Source organism: Alexandromys fortis, unplaced genomic scaffold (assembly GCF_014885135.2).
Source record: "Alexandromys fortis isolate MF-2015 unplaced genomic scaffold, M_Fortis_MF-2015_v1.1 scaffold_31, whole genome shotgun sequence".
NCBI classification, from domain to species: Eukaryota; Metazoa; Chordata; class Mammalia; order Rodentia; family Cricetidae; genus Alexandromys; species Alexandromys fortis.
The window spans coordinates 14,126,654-14,143,678 of NW_026067974.1; the positions used below are offsets into that span (position 1 = coordinate 14,126,654).

General features: G+C 50.6%; 2 protein-coding genes across 3 annotated transcripts; one reads left to right on the forward strand and one right to left on the reverse strand.

Moving 5' to 3' along the window:
* The first annotated feature begins 1,025 nt into the window (after window positions 1–1,025).
* On the forward strand, window positions 1,026–5,319 carry Nags (N-acetylglutamate synthase). The gene is made up of 7 exons (XM_050156505.1): window positions 1,026–1,890; window positions 2,382–2,656; window positions 2,735–2,948; window positions 3,215–3,395; window positions 3,693–3,864; window positions 3,955–4,137; window positions 4,772–5,319. The coding sequence occupies exons 1-7, from the start codon at window positions 1,486–1,488 to the stop codon at window positions 4,923–4,925; spliced, it is 1,584 nt and encodes a 527-aa protein (XP_050012462.1). The 5' UTR covers window positions 1,026–1,485; the 3' UTR covers window positions 4,926–5,319.
* Window positions 5,320–8,011: 2,692 nt separating this feature from the next.
* Window positions 8,012–11,649, reverse strand: Tmem101 (transmembrane protein 101). Of its 2 annotated transcripts, none has more exons than XM_050156516.1 (4): window positions 11,457–11,649; window positions 10,956–11,136; window positions 9,780–9,926; window positions 8,012–9,031 (listed from the first exon to the last, which is right to left on the reverse strand). In XM_050156516.1, the coding sequence occupies exons 1-4, from the start codon at window positions 11,591–11,593 to the stop codon at window positions 8,723–8,725; spliced, it is 774 nt and encodes a 257-aa protein (XP_050012473.1). In that variant the 5' UTR covers window positions 11,594–11,649; the 3' UTR covers window positions 8,012–8,722. The 2 variants fall into 2 exon arrangements, with proteins under 2 accessions (XP_050012473.1, XP_050012474.1); XM_050156517.1 differs by having other exon boundaries at window positions 11,393–11,636.
* Window positions 11,650–17,025: the final 5,376 nt, after the last annotated feature.

Genomic DNA, 17,025 nt, shown 5'->3' on the forward strand with positions numbered 1-17,025 from the left:
ACACGGGCACCCCTGCTCCAATCTAGTCTGTGTCCCAAGGTCCTGACGTGCAAATGGGGTGGCAGACATACCACCCCTGGAGTCACCATGAAGGTGACAAGTGGGTTTCACCGAGCCAGGCATTCTGCATGGGAAGGTGTCACCTGGCACTAAAGTAGCATTAACCGCGTCGCAAGCTAACAGGCCGTACTACTTCATCCAGAATGTAATGGGTTTTTGTTCTCACCTTATTCTTAGGCTTTTTTTTTTTTCTGTTCCTGGCAAGGGACACTGGCCTCCAAGTCTCAATCCTCACACTCCTAGATCTTAGCTTGAAACAGCCTAAAGCATTAAAATTAACAGAGGGCCACTTGGAGGCTATAATCGTATTCCTTGGATGGCTCCCAGTGGCTGGAGTTAACAAACCCTGGCCAACCTGATCATGAGTTCAGACAAGATTTTCATTTTAAGACAAGGTTTAGGCCGGGTGGTGGTGGCGCACGCCTTAAATCCCAGCACTGGGCAGGCAGAGGTAGGCGGATCTCTCTGAGTTTGAGGCCAGCCTGGTCTACAGAGTGAGTTTCAGGACAGACAGAACTACACAGAGAAACCTTGTCTCAGAACACAAAGGCAAACAAAAACCAGGGTTTCGTTAGCACAGGTTGACCTTGATTGAACTGCCTGTGAAGTCAAGGATGACCTTGTCTCTGATCCTCCTCTGATTCCACTTTGGAAATGTTGGGGTTACAGTTATATGGCCATCATGCCAAGTTCTGTTTGTTTCGGTTTTGGGGGGTGGATAGGGGATTGCCTTTTTTTTTTTTTTCTTTGAGACAGGGTTGTCTCTAGGTTATGTAGACCCCTGGCTATTCTGAAACTCGCTCTGTAGACCTGGGTGACCTTGTTGATACAGGCCTGCCTCTGCCTCACGAGTCTAGTTTTTATATTTTGAGACAAGGCCCTGCTATGAAGCCTAGGTCCACCTGGAACTCGCAGCAATCCTCCTGCCCCAGCCTCCCAGGAACTGAGATTACAAACATGCCTCATCACCATCCGCTTGACAACAGGACTTTGTTTGCATACCAGAGGCTACAGTGAGAACGACGACCTGTGTTCAATTTTCCCAGACTCCTCCTTCCAACTCATGACACCTGCCTGTACGACCCTGCAAATTCGCAAAGACACACCTGGGACACTTGAGCGCTTCCTGGAACCGGTTTTGGCAGCAGATTAAAGAGCTCCGCCACTCTAAATCTGACCCTCGTGACCCTCGCTAATAGTACCAATCTCTCCCCCCCCCAGGGGCGGAGAATTCTAGAGGCCCCGCCTGCTGGGCTGTGAATTGCCCCGCCCAAATGCACCCAGAAGCCACTCGGGGCCTCCTATTCCGCCAGCCCCTGGTCTGATCCAGCCCAGTTCAGTCGCAAGTTAAGAAACCCCCAGTGCTGTGCGCTGCAGTCCGACCGCCACCTGTGGGTGGGGGGGCAAGTGGGTTTGGTTGTCGTCATGGCGACGGCGTGGGTGGCCACAGCCCTGAGGTCGACTGCTGCAGCCAGAAGGCTGCGCAGCCCGGGAGGTCCTGGGGGCTCACGGAGATTGAGCGGCAGCGCGCGGCGGCGCGGGGCGAAAAGCGCCAGCCCAGGACGCCGGCTCAGCACTGCCAGGGCTCGCACAGAGGACTCCGAGGGCGCAAAGGGTCGTGTCCAGTCTCCTGCCGTCGAAGAGCCGTCGTGGATACCAATTTCAGTTCCCCTCGAATCCCCCGCGCCTCCCGCCGGCAGATCACTGGTGCAGCGGGACATCCAGGCCTTCCTGAACCAGTGTGGAGCCAGCCCAGGGGAGGCACGCCACTGGCTCACACAGTTCCAGACCTGCTACCACTCGAAGGACAAGCCCTTTGCCATCATGGAGGTAAGCCGATCTCGGTGTTCGCCCAGTCACAGCAAGGAGATGAAGGCTGGTCGTCGTCTTCAGTCTCGACATGCCGAGCTGCGAACCCAGAGTACAAGGGCACAGAGTTAGTGCTGGGTATAGGGGGAAGCCGTGAGGCCGCGGGAACTGCGCCTGGCGCTCTTAGGAGAATGGGGAACCCAGTCCTCCCTCAGAGATGTCTGAGAAAGGCCCCTCACCACGGACGCAGTTAGGGGTTCAGTAGGCAGAGCTGTCGCATCACCCCTCCCCCCAAGATGTCCCAGAGTCCAAGGCCGCTGGGAGGCGCCGAGGGAGGAACACTAGATAAGGGGGTGGCTAAGACCCAGCGGGCAAAGGGCGGAGCAGTTGACCAAAAGTGGGGCCTGAAGGCACCTGAGTAGAGAGAGCACTGTCACTGAGGGTCCCAAGGTCCGAGTAGGAACCAGCAGCTTAGAGCCAGTTTGTGTCCCTGAACGCCCGCCCCTGTACAGGTTGATGAGGTGGTGTTCCAGTGCCCGCAGGCGGTGTCTAACCTGGCTTTCGCCCTGGCCTTCCTGCAACGCATGGACATGAAACCTCTGGTGGTCCTGGGGCTGCCGGCCCCCACGGCACCTTCGGGCTGTCTTTCCTTCTGGGAAGCTAAGGCACAGCTTGCTCAGAGCTGCAAGGTGCTGGTGGATGAGCTACGGCATAATGCTGCTACTGCGGTGCCCTTTTTTGGCGGTGGATCAGTGCTGAGCGCTGCGGAGCCGGCCCCCCATGCCAGGTTAGTGTTAACCCAGCCCATCCTGGCATCCTCAGAGTGGGCCACTCTGCTGGCTTGAGCACCACATCTGGCCCACAGCTACGGTGGCATCGTCTCGGTGGAGACAGACCTGTTGCAGTGGTGCCTGGAGTCCAACAGCATCCCAATCCTGTGCCCTATTGGGGAGACAGCTGCGCGCCGGTCAGTGCTGCTTGACTCGCTGGAGGTGACGGCGTCCCTGGCCAAGGCCCTGCAGCCCACCAAAATCATCTTCCTCAATAATTCGGGAGGCCTGCGGGATACCAGTCAGAAGGTGTGCCCCTCTCCCGTGCCACCTTATGACACTATGCAAGACGGAGTCTTCAGCGTGACTCCACGGCAGGTCACAGTCACTCTAAAGTCAATAGAGTAGGAGGGGCTAACAGAAGAGGAGGAGAGAAGTTGACCCTTAGTGGCCAGACTGAGCCTTTCCAGGTAGAGGACTCTGGGAGGAAGTAAAGGTTAAATGGTCAGAGAGGTCCATAGGGCAGGGCCTACTATCTGCCGGAGGCTGGGGGCTTATCTTCTCCCCCGACTTAGATCCTGAGCAACGTGAACCTGCCCGCCGACCTTGATCTTGTTACCAACGCAGAGTGGCTGAGCGTCAAAGAGCGGCAGCAGATTCGGCTCATCGTGGACGTGCTCAGCCGCCTGCCACACTACTCCTCCGCTGTCATCACTGCCGCCAGCACACTGCTCACAGAGCTCTTTAGTAACAAGGGTGAGGGCTGGAAGAAGGTGGGCTGGGCTGAGTCCCAAGGGGTGAGCATCCACCAGGCCTGGTAGCCGGCCAGCAGAAGCGGCGACTTTCCCAAATGGGTTGAAAGCTGTGGGGAGAGGCTGTACCAATGGCTTCCCAATGCTGTGGAAACTTGAGGGGGCGTGTGGAGTGGGTATGAGGGGGCGGTGAGAGAACTCAGAGCAAGGACTGGAGGAAGGAATTTGAGAACTGGGGAGATGGGCTGAAAGCGCATCTAGCGGTGGACCTGACTCTGGCCCGACTCTCCAATCTCCCCAGGCTGTGGGACCCTGTTTAAGAACGCTGAGCGGACGCTGCGAGTGCACAGCCTGGACAGCCTTGACCAGGGCCGTCTCGTGAACCTAGTCAACACCAGCTTCGGCAAGAAGCTCAGGGACGATTATCTGGAGTCGCTGCGCCCACGGCTACACTCGATCTATGTATCTGAGGGGTGAGACTCTGGGCCCCAGAGGGCAGGGCCCAAAGTCCTAAGCAGGGCAGCTTCAGGCCAAGGGAAAGTCCCAGCCTGCCTCTCTCCCAGGTACAACGCAGCAGCCATTCTGACAGTGGAGCCTGTACTGGGGGGTACCCCTTATCTGGACAAATTCGTGGTGAGCTCCAGCCGCCAGGGCCAAGGTTCCGGCCAGATGCTGTGGGAGTGCCTTCGGAGGGACCTACAGACGTTGTTCTGGCGCTCACGGGTCACCAACCCCATCAATCCCTGGTAGGCCTTGCCCTCCTCCTCCCAAAGCACCCCCCCTCCCCGCCAGCCACGCCCCTGGCTTTACCAGCAGCGCAGCTGGACACCATCCTTTCATTCATTTCCTCCACTAGCTTCCCTTCTTCAGGGTAGTCTCCTCTAAGGTCAAGGTTACCTAGTGACATTCTTCAATCCCACATTTCTGCTTTCTTTGAAGCAAGTGACAGTGAACCAGGATTCTGATCAATCCCAACCCTCCCAGCTCTCTCAGGCTCAGCTACCACGCTGGTCACTCCAGGCTCTCTCTTAGGAACGCCTTCCTCATTCATTCAGCAACCACATCCTCAGCCCTCAGGCTCTGCTCTGTGGGCACTAGAAAGTAACAAAGTACCAGCTCCTTCGTTACAGTAGGCAGTGGTGTGAGCTGGGAAGGCCCTCCCTTCCCCCCTCCCCTCGGACTCTCACCTTCTAGCTGTGAGATCCTAGCAAGTTACCTAACCTGGCAATGTGGGCTTCATCAGATGCTCTGGTCGCTGTTCTTAGGATAAAAAGAACAGACATCTGGTCCCAGTGGGATATCACGTAGTAGAAAAATATCCTGAAAACATTGAGTAAGCAAACCGTTGTCCTAAGAGGCTTCTGCCGCCTCCACACCCAGGTACTTCAAGCACAGTGATGGCAGCTTCTCCAACAAACAGTGGATCTTCTTCTGGTTTGGCTTGGCTGACATCCGGGATTCCTATGAACTGGTCAACCATGCCAAGGGGCTGCCGGACTCTTTCTGCAAGCCAGCTTCTGACCCAGGCAGCTGACACGCCATCATGGGCCCTGTAAATCCTGGGAGAGCCAGGGTGAACCAAAAGACATTCCTGCTGGGGGTGACTCCAGCAGCGTAGGGGAGGAAGCTGCAGAGGCACTGGAACGGGACAAACACAGACTGAAGCGGACAAAGACCCAGCTCCAAAGCCACAACCAGATGACCCTCGATGTTCAGTCTCGGGAATGGGGCTGGGATCGCCTTCCGAGGCTCTACTTAAGGTAACCATAAGGGCAGGCCAGTTTCTGTGGCCTCTATGTTGTCTTGAGGCTCCTTCATCTTACACGGCATCTAAGCCTGCCTGATCTGCCGCTCACTTTACTTTCGTTGAGTCTTGCAATTCTTCAGGAGGCCTTGATTAAAATGCAAATGCTTGTCTGAGTCAGTCACACTTGTCTCAAAAACAAACCAACAAAACTTAAATTACAGTAAGGATTTCGGGGTAGGGGAGATCTCTTCTCGCTGTTGGGGATGTCACGTAGGGCCTGGGACATTCTAGCAAGTGGTCTTCTACTAAGCTATACCCCCAGTTGATGTTTTAAGATTTCTTTTTAAAGATAGTGACCCTCTGGGAACAGGTGCTTGAAAGCCAGGGACCAAAGGATACCTGGATGGAGCGGGAAGGCACGGCACCAAGGGTTAACACTCCCATTGTCTCCTCACTTAGGGATCAGCAGCCCCTAGAGGGGTTCTCCCACTCCTAGGTCAGGAAACATTCTCCACAAACCAGTTACCTGTCACTGTGGGGGACGTCCCCCGCTCCCCACAGACCCTTTCACATAAAGGCGAAAATTCCAGCTAACAAAAATGACATATTTACCTTTAAGAACCCAGAGAAATCACAAGAAGGCCTTGGCTTAAAAGTCCAGACTTAGGAGATCAGCCTGGTCTACAGAGCTAGTTCCAGGACAGGCTCCAAAGCCACAGAGAAACCCTGTCTCGAATAACCAAAAAAAAAAAAAAAAAAAAAAAAANCTGGTCTACAAGAGCTAGTTCCAGGACAGGCTCCAAAACCACAGAGAAACCCTGTCTTGAAAAACAAAACAAAACAAAAAGTCCAGACTTAGCCATCCACCGCAGGTCATCTGTCATCTTTATAAAACCAATACTCCTCGGCTGGGCAAGAAGCCAGAGCCCAGAGGTTTTCACTCAATACTTTTGAAGATTTCTTTCAAACGATGTGTGTGTGTGTGTGTGTGTGTGTGTGTGTGTGTGTGTTTCGTGCAGGTACCCACAGAGGCAAGAAGATATAATATCTCCTAGAGCTGGAGTTACAGATGGTTGTGAGCCACATGACATGGATGCTGGAAACCAAACTGATCCTCTGAAGGGGCAGTCAGTGCTGTCTGTCACTAAGGCCTAAACATTTTCTTAAGATTCATTTTTATTATGGGAGCTGGAGAAGTGGCCCAGCGGTTAAAAGCACTGGCTACTCTTCCATAGGACCCAGATTTTATTCCTAACTTCAACATGGTGGTTCTCAATTGTCCATAACTCCAGTCCCCTAGACTGACGCCCTTTCCTGGCCCCCACGGACACCAGGCCTAAACATAGTACAAAATGTACATGCAGGCAAAAATACCCATATATATTTACAAAGTATTTTATTTATGTCTGTGTGTGTTTACACATGTACCTATGAAGGGCAAAGTAGTAGATCCTCTGGAGCTGGAATTCCAGGCATTTATGAGTCATCTGCAGTCAGTGCTGGGATCTGAACTCTAGGCCTCAGCAAGTGTTCTTAACCACTGAGTCATCGCTCCAGCCCACCCCTTCAGACACACACACACACACACACACACACACTTCTTGAGGCGATACGTAGTCCTTGAGAGCCCAGCCTTTGTAGCTACAGCTGGTGACCTTGAACTTTTACCTTCCTGCTTCACTTCCTGAAGTGCTGAGACCCATAAGGACGTGCTTCTAGCCGGGATTTATTCCCACTGGATGGGAATTGAACCCAGGGACACCAACTGTGCTACCTCCAGCCCTTGTTCAACACTTCAACAATTTTGATAGACAAGGTGACTTTATAAGACCACCATGGTACACCAGGGACAGTGACTGGCCCAAGGCCCAAGAGCAGCCTGTTTTTCCTTAGACATTCTGTGTTCCAAGGACTTGTCTAGATTTGGAAATTCCGCAGACCTGACCAGTCATCTAACTCCAGCTGGATTTGCTGTGATTTGAGGCAGGCTGCCTACTTTCTCTGAATCTCCCATTTCCTCAAATGTAATATGACATTAATATGCTTTCTAGCTGCCCTAGCCAAAGAGTTCTTCAAAAGAGCTGCCTCTAACAGGCAAAGAAGGGAAGACAGGCTATAAAAGGGATTGGGGAAATCAAAAGCGTAAAAAAAGCTGGACATAGAGACCTGCGTGTAACCTCGGCATCCAGGAAGTGGAGGCAGGAGGAACAGAAGCTTGAGACCAGGCTAGGTTACAGAGTGAGATGCTGTCTCAAAAACAAAATTAATGCTGGATGTGGTGACGCATGCCTCTAATCCTGGCACTCGGAAGACACAGGGAGGAGGATCTTGGTGAGTTTGAGGCCAGTTTACAGAGCAAGTTCTGGGCAGCCAGGGCTATACAGAGAAATCCTGTCTCAACAATAACAGAGACAGCCTCTCTATGTAGCTCTGGCTGTCCTGGAACTCACTCTGTAGACCAAGTTGGCCTCAAACTCAAGAGATCTGCCTGCCTCTACTTCCCAAGTGCTGGGAGTAAAGGTATACACAACCCCTAGAAAGTGTTTTGTTTTGTTTTTTATTTTTTTTAAAAAAAGAGCCGGGGTGGTGGCGGCCTTTAATCCCAGCAGAGGCAGGTGGATCTCTGTGAGTTCAAGGACAGCCAGGGCTGTTACACCACAGAGAACCCTGTATTGAAAAACAAAACAAAACAAACAAACAAACAAACAAAAAGATAGCTGAAGAAACAAGGGAACTCTCAGAACTGGGGGTAGTGGGGAATCCTAGGAGGACCAGGATAGGACTTAACCCAAGATGATCTTTCAAGAAACCCCAAATCAATTCCAGTCAATGGTAAAGTGCCCCATGGGGAAAACAGAAGCCAAGGCAAAACGTCTGTATAAAATGTTTATTTTCGGAGGACCATGTGGTCTGGTGTTTAGGAGGGTGCTCCACCTACCCAACCAAGGAGCTGAGAGCGGATGCAGCAGCAGGCAGCCTGGCAGGCCTGCTCCACCCAGCACATCCCAGAGCACACCAGGGCCAGCTCCACGGTGGGGGTCAGAGAGCTGGGATTGCTTCTGCCCCAGCAAACCCCCAAAGGGCCCAGTAGCACCAGTCACTCTGCCCCTCTTTGCAGGGCTCCCTCTATATGTGTGAAGACACACGCACACACACCTAGTCTGAAAAGCACTGTTTAGTTTAGCTGCATCTGCCAGGTTCCAGAAGGAATTTTCACATTTGCTTACTTCCAGATCTTCCTCTGTACCCCACTGCTAGTACCTGCACCCCAGCTCTGCCTTACTCCTTTCTCAGGGACTCCTCCCTCCCTCCCTCCCTCCCAGGACACATAGGGGAGGGGCAGTTGACCTCAGCTCTTCCCTAAAACAGGTAAGAAGGAAATAACCCTATGAGGCATTAGCATGAGGGGTTCCATCTTCCCAAGGTCTGAGCCACAAACTTGGGGAAGAAACCTTAACTAATAAAAAAAAAAAAAAAAAAAAAAAAAAAAGAGGCATAAATAAGCAGCAACTGGGCCAGCAAGGAGGAAGGTAAGGTGGCCCTCAGTGGCCCCCTGTGCCCAAATCAGCCTCTCCCTGTGGAAGTCAGCCATCAGTAGCCAAGATGACAGCAGCCCCGAAGATGCCCACACTCTCGCCGAGCAGCTTCATCTGGTTCCAGAACTCGACGCGCCGCGTGTTGTGCCAATAGGAGACGTTGCCGTCAATGAGCAGCATGACCGGGGGCAACAACACAGCCAGGATCTGGGCAGCCAGGGTCACATAGTAACCTGACAGGAAAGCCAGGGCCAGGACCCCATAAAGCACGAAGAACATCTGGACCATCAGCTCCCCTCCTGGAAGATGGTTCAGGTATGCCAGCCGGTCTTCCTTGCTGTGCTGCAGCGAGTAGGCCTAGAGACACAGCACCTTTAGAGACTATGCAGCAGGTGAGGGTCCCCCTGAGGTAGTACAAGTCGGCTCCTGTAAAGTGAGCCTCAAAGTCCCCTCTCAGGATGGGGACCCTCTGAAAGTATGGCCCGTCTCCCCCTCTGACTATAGGACCCCAGGAGGTAAGACTGAGCTCTGCACCCCTGGGAGCTTCTGAAAGAAGGAAGTGTGTCTCCACAGTCAGACGGAGACTCCCACTTTTGAATAGACACACCACGGAAGCCCACATAGAACTCTGCACATGGAATATGATTCCTGGTTCCTATGATGAGGTCAAGTGCTTGAAGCCTATCTGTCTCCTATCATCTCCATCGGCCTTCCCAAGTACCAGGAAGGACTACCTGACTACCTACGAGACCCCACCAGCTCTAGGTGGCAGAGTTGCACCACATCTCTCTGTCCCCTCTCTCAGTCCTCTGGAGGGGAAGGCACTGAGAAAATGACACCATTTATCGGATTCTCAGGATGGGGACTGAATGGTCAATTCAACTCCTTATCTAGCTGATGAAAATAATGTGGGAAGGAGGGACCCACAGCCAGACTTAAGGTTTTTGGAGGCCCTTGAGAACCAGCAGCTGTCAGGGGCAATCTCTAGGAGCCACCGGAAATTACCTGCAAGGCCTTGTTCTACCAAGTGCCAGGATTCTGCCGGGCATAAGCTTACGTTTCACTCCCCACACAGGTGCCTCCAATCGATAGAACCCCAACCTACCACACAAATGAGGTAGATGCCCAGGAACACCTGGCCAGTGGACTGCAGAGAACGGCTTCGGGGTTTCCGACGGTATAGCTCCCCAGCCCCACTGGCCAGCACCAGAAAGCCACCAATGATGGCAACTGTGCGTGAGTACATACGGACCTAAGGTCAGGAAAAAAGGGGCCCCAGTCAAGAACTGCAATCATTACATTTCTCTCGACTGTCAAGAACACAGAACTGTTCCCTTCCAGTTCTATCTGATAAACCCTCTTACCTATTCCAAGTGTAGTGGACAGGTACTGCAGAGAGAAATTCTCTTTACAAGGCAGAAACTGAGGGCTGAGAGGAGATAAGAAAACTGTCCAGGGTCCTACAGAAAGTAAGTGGCAGAACCCAGATGCCACACGTTGCCACCTCCTCCACACCTAGTATCCACCCCAGAGTTCTTGCCTCTATGTAATATAAACTCTATACCAACTAAAACAAGAATAGCTAGCCAGGCAGTGGTTGCGCACATCTTTAATCCCAGCACTCGGGAGACAGAGGCAGACAGATCTCTGTGTGTGAGTTCCAGGCCAGACTGGTCGTCAGAGCGAGTGCCAGAACAGCCAGGGCTACTCAGAGAAACCCTGTCCTAAAAAGAGGCGAACAAACAAAACAGGCCCACTGTCCTATGCAAAGCGGCCCACACATCTGCCTCCCCTACTGGACTAACAATCCAGTCCTTGAAGGCAGTGGCTCCATACCACCTTACCTTCAGGCTCTCAGTGGCCAGTACTGCTTCTGCATTTGCAGACAAAAAAAATCTGCACTAATATTAATTACATATCATAAAACCTGATGAATAGGCTAGGTATTCTCTAAAGTCTCTTTTGCTTTATGAGTTGGGATTAATAAAGTAGTGGTTTAAAGGATTCTGAGAAACAGGTAACTCCGGGTTACAGGTCCCACCAGTACATTGTGGCATGATTTCAGAGAGGTCCATTTCTCATCTCGGGGTGTCCACTGTCACACTCTACAAAGGAGGTCTGTGAGGTCTCTATGTGTCTGCCACGTCTGCGCTCTAATAACAGCTACAAACCTAATGCCTCAGACTTCAAGTATGGGAGGACCACACGTGCCCACCAAGTGCTCCAGGACTCTGCAGCTCCTCCCCCATAGCTAAATCTCTTCTAGAATTTATGTGCTCACCTTTAACCAGTCCCCGTAATGGACATAGCCCCCGATATAAGCGGCATAGGTGCTGATGGCCAGCTGGAGCGCCGCACCCAACGCAAACCAGCGCCGCTTCACTCCGAAGGACATGAAGCTAGCACACAGCACAGCTGCTCCCATGTCGAAATACAGGTAAGGCACTGGGATGTCGGGCTTCCTGTGAACCGAAAGCAGGCGAAAGTAGGGAGCAATGAGGACAGAATGAATGGTAAATGTTTAAGTTCCCGCAAGCTTCGGGGCCCCCCAGAAACTGGAGACCCTCCTCACTGTTGCGGCTATATTACATTGCAGTTGGAAATAAAGCCCTGGTTATGTTGTGGGACCAGAACATTTCCCAACCTGTCTGAGTATCAATTCCACCCAGTCCAAATGTTCCAATTTCTGGGCCCCAACTTCCCCCAACATCACCGCACCCCAGTTCCTGGGACAGGCCGTACCGCCCCCCACCGCATTCGACGGCTTCGTGGGCGCGCTCACCGGCGCGCCTCGGCCCTTTCAGCATACAACATGAGCTGGCTGAAGCAACCCCAAAAGGGGCAGCGCGTGAGCAGCACCGAACCCAGTTGCATGATCAGCTGCAGCATCCAGCGTCTCGAGCCAATCTTCGAAGCCATCTTGGGAAAGGGCAGTCCGCTACGGCCTCACCCGGGTCTGGGAGACTAGGACGGAGGCTAATACAATTAACTTCCGGTCCCTTACTGTTTTTCCCTTCGTCGGGAAACAAAGCTCTCGCTCTTTAGTTCCGGATGGAAAAACGTGTTCTAGAAGAAGGCGTTCAACCTTTCCGAACTCTGCCTATGGAGAGACCTCAAAGCTCCTCTTTGCACTTTCAAAATGGGATATTAGCAAAGAACATAGATAGGGTCAGAACACCAAAAGTTCTGGATCGCAGCTTGGAAGCAAACAAGTCTAAATGTAGCCAGACCCGGACACTAACCTGAAACCAATCCTGCCTCATCTAAACTGAGACTCATTTGTGAAATGAAAATAATGACATTCTACCTCACTGTTGCTGAAGTTAAACTTAACAAAGGTGGTCCTAGCACATAAGAAGGCTATGATAGCCGGGCGCTGGTGGCGCACGCCTTTAAACCCAGCACTCGGGAGGCAGAGGCAGGCTGATCTCTGTGAGTTCGAGACCAGCCTGGTCTACAGAGCGAGTTCCAGGACAGGCTCCAAAGCCACAGAGAAACCCTATCTCGAAAAAAAAAAAAAAGAAGAAGAAGAAGAAGAAGGCTATGATAAAAAGGGTCCAATATATCAACACAGGACCGAGAGAATTCCTTGGCTTTAACTGAAGTTTGTTTTTTTTTTTTTGGGGGGGGGGTTTCAAGACAGGGTTTCTCTGGGGTTTTGGAGCCTGTCCTGGAACTAGCTCTTGTAGACCATGCTGGTCTCGAACTCACAGAGATCCGCCTGCCTCTGCCTCCCAAGTGCTGGGATTAAAGGCGTGCACCACCACCGCCCGGCTTTTAGCTGAAGTTTTAAAGAACGGAGTCTTGATGTCTTTTGTCTCCTGAGAGAAGAGGGAAGCCTACACATTTATAACATCTTAATCAGTCCATTTTTTTTCCAACTGCAGTATTCCTGCTCTAGCCCCAACAGCCATCAGCTTAACTTCAGCATCCTTCAAGCGACCTCCCCATTACATAGTCTCCAAACATCCTCTGGAAGGAGGCTGAGGGCTGATTTTATTGTTCACATGATTTCCTATGTAGATCAGGAGATCCTCCTATCTGTCATCCTCCTGCCTGCATCTCAAGGGATAGAGATTGCAAACATGCCTCTTTAACAACTTCAGCAGAGGCAATGACGTATTTGCATCTCTCTTATCAATAAACACACACACACACGATTATGAATTCCAGAGTGCAATGGTTGTAAGCATGTAGTTTCTGTTTATTTATAGTCTCAGGCCCAAACATACACTCAAGAACTATGTACTACATGGAGAGATAAATGAACATATGTCTTGCAGTTAGCAGTGTTCAGCAAATACCAATGAAAGAAGCAAAAGTTCTGGGCAGTACGTAGTTGCCACCAAAAAGCTGCCCCCATCTGTGTTTTGAGGCACACATGCCACACGCCCTTTAAGAGACTAATTCACCCTCTACTATTGAACTTAAAACCCTGTAAGCACTCTAATGCCAATGGTCATTTATTTGGGATCTCATTTCAATTCCCTCGAAGGAACTCATGTCCTAACAGCATGTTTTTAAAAAAAAATATTTATTTATTTATTATGCATACAATATTCTGTCTGTGTGTATGTCTGCAGGCCAGAAGAGGGCACCAGACCTCATTACAGATGGTTGTAAGCCACCATGTGGTTGCCGGGAATTTAACTCAGGACCTTTGGAAGAGCAGGCAGTGCTCTTAACAACTGAGCCATCTCTCCAGCCCCCTCCTAATAGCATTTTTGACCATAAGGATAAAAATCTTTCAATTATCTGGTGAGTGAAAGAAGGACAATAAAGGCTTTTTTTTTTTTCCCTTCCTTTAAATCAGGATTTTACTCCGTAGCCTGGCTGGCCTGGAACTTGCTATGAAGACCAGGCCGGCTTCAAACTCGGAGATCTTCCTCTGCCTCCTGGTGCTGGGATTAAAGTTACCATGGCTGTCTCACACTTCCTCCTCTCCTCTATTTAATTTATTTATCGACTTTTTGAGACACAGTTTCTCCGTGTAACAACAGTCCTAGTTGTTATTGATCAGGTTGACCTCGAACTCACAGAATCCACCTGCCTCTGCCTCTGGAGTCCTGGGATTAAAGGCGTGTGCCACCAATACCCACCTACATTACTTTTCTTTCTTTTTTTTTTTTAAACAAAGACTTTGTGTGTGTGTGTGTATACACACACACACAAAGGAATGAGGAATGCAAAGTATGGGATTCTGTGGATATAAATCAGGTATGGATAATAAGGACAATGAAAAAAGGTCCAGGTTAAGGTTACTTTGTGCACCTCTACCCCAGTGGCAGTCACGACTCACTTTCCTCACCATAACACAAGCCCACGGGACAGAACCACTTCCCAAGTCTCTTCAGCCACGGCTGACTCCATGTGGGTGCAGAGGATTGAACTCAGGTCCTCTGGAAGAGCAACCAGTGCTCTTAACCACTGAGCTCTCTCTCCAGTCCCCTTTTTAGTTTTTCAAGACAGGGGTTTTCTTTGTAAACCTGGCCATGCTGGAATTTGCTCTTGGGATCAGGTTGGCCTCAAACTCAAGAGATTCACCTGCCTGTTAACCAGTACGCTGGAATTAAAAGTGTACACTACCACTGCCCAGATGGATTTTTTTTTTGAGACAGGGTCTCACTGTGTAACTTGGCTTATCTGGAACTCAATATGTAAACCAAGTTGACATTAAACTCATAGAGTTCCACCTGCCTCTCCCTCCCAAATGCTGGAGTTAAAGGCATTCACTTGATCAAACCTGGCAGAAATGGGATTATGTTCACAGAATAATTCTAGAAGCCCACTGGTCCTGCGTCCACAGGCAGAGGCCCACGTTCCCATCTTAACCCTAGCAATCAATTTCATCAGAGTTCCTGTGTAGTTTCAATGGGAATGACCACCAGAGTCCGGTTTGAATGCTTGGTCCAGAGAATGGCACTATTCGGTGTGGCTTCGAGGTCTCCGATGCTCAAGCAAGGCCTAGTATCGCTTTCACTTCTGCTGCCTGCAGATGAAAATGTGGCATTCTCAGCTCCTTCACCACGTCTACCTGCATGCCACCATGTCCCACCATGACAAAACAGACCAAACTCCTACAGCTGTCATTTATAAGAGTTGCTATGGTCATGGTGTCTCTTCACAGCAATAAAACCCTAACTATGACAGTCCCATTCAGCAGAAGTCATCATGTGTGAAGGGGAAGCCTGGTATCCAGGACGCCTTCTCTGATATGCATTCCACTCTGCCTTCTCCTTCTATAGACTAATGCCCAGTCTTTAGGGTTGGAGCAGGTGTTAGCATAGTGCCAGGTCAGGGAAGAGGCGACATGGACAGCATGTGTTCTGACAATGAGCTAGGCCATCGGCCCACCTCCTTCTAGCCCTGTCCTGATAGAGAGGTGAGCCCCACAGACATCGAAAGAATTTTCTTAATCTCCCTTGAACTTCCACAAACCTCACCAGAGGCTCCTTAGCTCTTCCCTGGTCCCACCAAGCCCCTGGAAAAACTTGCGTTTGGCCATGACCACAGTCACAGAGGTCAGTAAGGTGCCTATGAAGGCCAACAGTGGCTGTTTTATCCAGCAGAGCCATGCCCTCAAGAGCCAGACAGGTCCAGTGCACGTCAAGTTACCTGGGCCAGGCAAGTGCAAGCTTCAAGTGATTTCACCTCAAGTGACTCAGCTTCCCAAAGGCCCACCGCAGATAACAGAAAAGCTGACTAGTAGAAGCCATGTGTCGGCCACATTATATTCAAGGTGCTATAACCCGCTAACCACAATAGAAAAGCTATTGCCTACGAGGCCACAAAGGCCTTCCTTAGTTTCCAGTGTGCTGTTGTTGCTCCCAGCCAGACAGAGGACTTTTCAGTCCAGAAGTAATGGCCAGGGTAGTTCCTGCTGCAGTGAGTTCCAAGAATTGGTATAGGTGGAAGAGGCCAGAGCCTGCTGCTGCCCAATTCAGGCAGCTGGTTGTGGCACAGGCCAAGCTGTCTCGGGTTCCCCCAGTGCTATTAGGTGCAAAGGTTCAAGGTGGTGAGCAGGTTGTGGAAAAGGTCTGGAGAGAGAGCCCAGAGCAGCTGAAAAGTCTGAAGGCAGGTGAGCCAGTCGGTTGTGGAAGGGTCCAGCAGCTCCAGAAGGGGCGGGTCCTCCTGAATTTCATTAGCCAGATTCCAGAGGACAGTGAAAAAGCAGCAGCACCTACAGTCCCCAGGGGCAGTGGAGATGCCAAGTGGTAAATGGCTGAAGTTACTGTGGCTCAGCCCCAGGAACCAGATTCACAATGAGGGAGGTGGAGCAGGTGGAAGCTCCCATAGTCTACTAGACTGCTGTCACATTGCACAGAAAGGCTAATCCCACCAGCATGGTATGGTGGTCACTGTGAGCAAAGAGCAGCTGCACCTGGCCCATCCTTGTTCACTGATTCATCTGAAGATGGCATTGGGGAACAGACGATGCTGAGACCCTCACGTTTCAATTCCTCCTAGAGAAGTATGGTAATGTCAGGGAAGAAAAACAACCATCTAAGGACCCCTCACCATTTTCTGGGTCTCCAACATGGGCTCAATAATACCCATGTGCCATCCTCAATAGTATTAACTTACTCAGATTGATGGCAGGATTCATTTTATTTTTTTTTCTAAGATTTATTTATTATGTATACAGTATTCTCAGTATTCTGTCTGCATGTATGCCTGCAGGCCAGAAGAGGGCACCAGACCCCATTACAGATGGTTGTGAGCCACCATGTGGTTGCTGGGAATTGAACACAGGACCTTTGGAAGAACAGACAGTGGTCTTAACCACTGAGCCATCTCTCCAGCCCCAGCAGGATTCATTTTAAGCTTGGCATAGTGACTCATGCCTACAATCCCACCACTTGGGAGCTTGAGGCAGAAGAATCTCCATGAGTTTAAGGTCAGTCTAGGCTATAGAGAGAGGCTCTTTCACAAAACAAGAGCTGGAGATGTAGCTCAGTTGGTAGAGTGACTGTCTCTCAGGCACAAGCCGAGTTCAAACCCAATACTACATAAACTGGAAATGATGGTGTAAGTCTGTAATCCCAACCCTTGAGAGGTAGAAGCGAGAGCTCAGAGGTCAAGATTATTTTGCTACACATGTGGAGTTCAAGGCCAGCTGAGCTACAGGATACCCTGCCTTTCAAAAATCAATCTCAGAGTCTGGTGGTGCATACCTTTAATCCCAGCACTTGAAAGACAGAGGCAGGTAGATTTCTGTGAGCTCAATGCCAGCCTGGTTACAGAGCATGTTCCAGAACATCCAGGGCTATTACACAGAGAAACACTGTCTCAAAAAAAAAAAAAAAAAAAAAAAAAAAAAAAAAAAAAAAAAAAAAAAAAAAAAAAAAAAA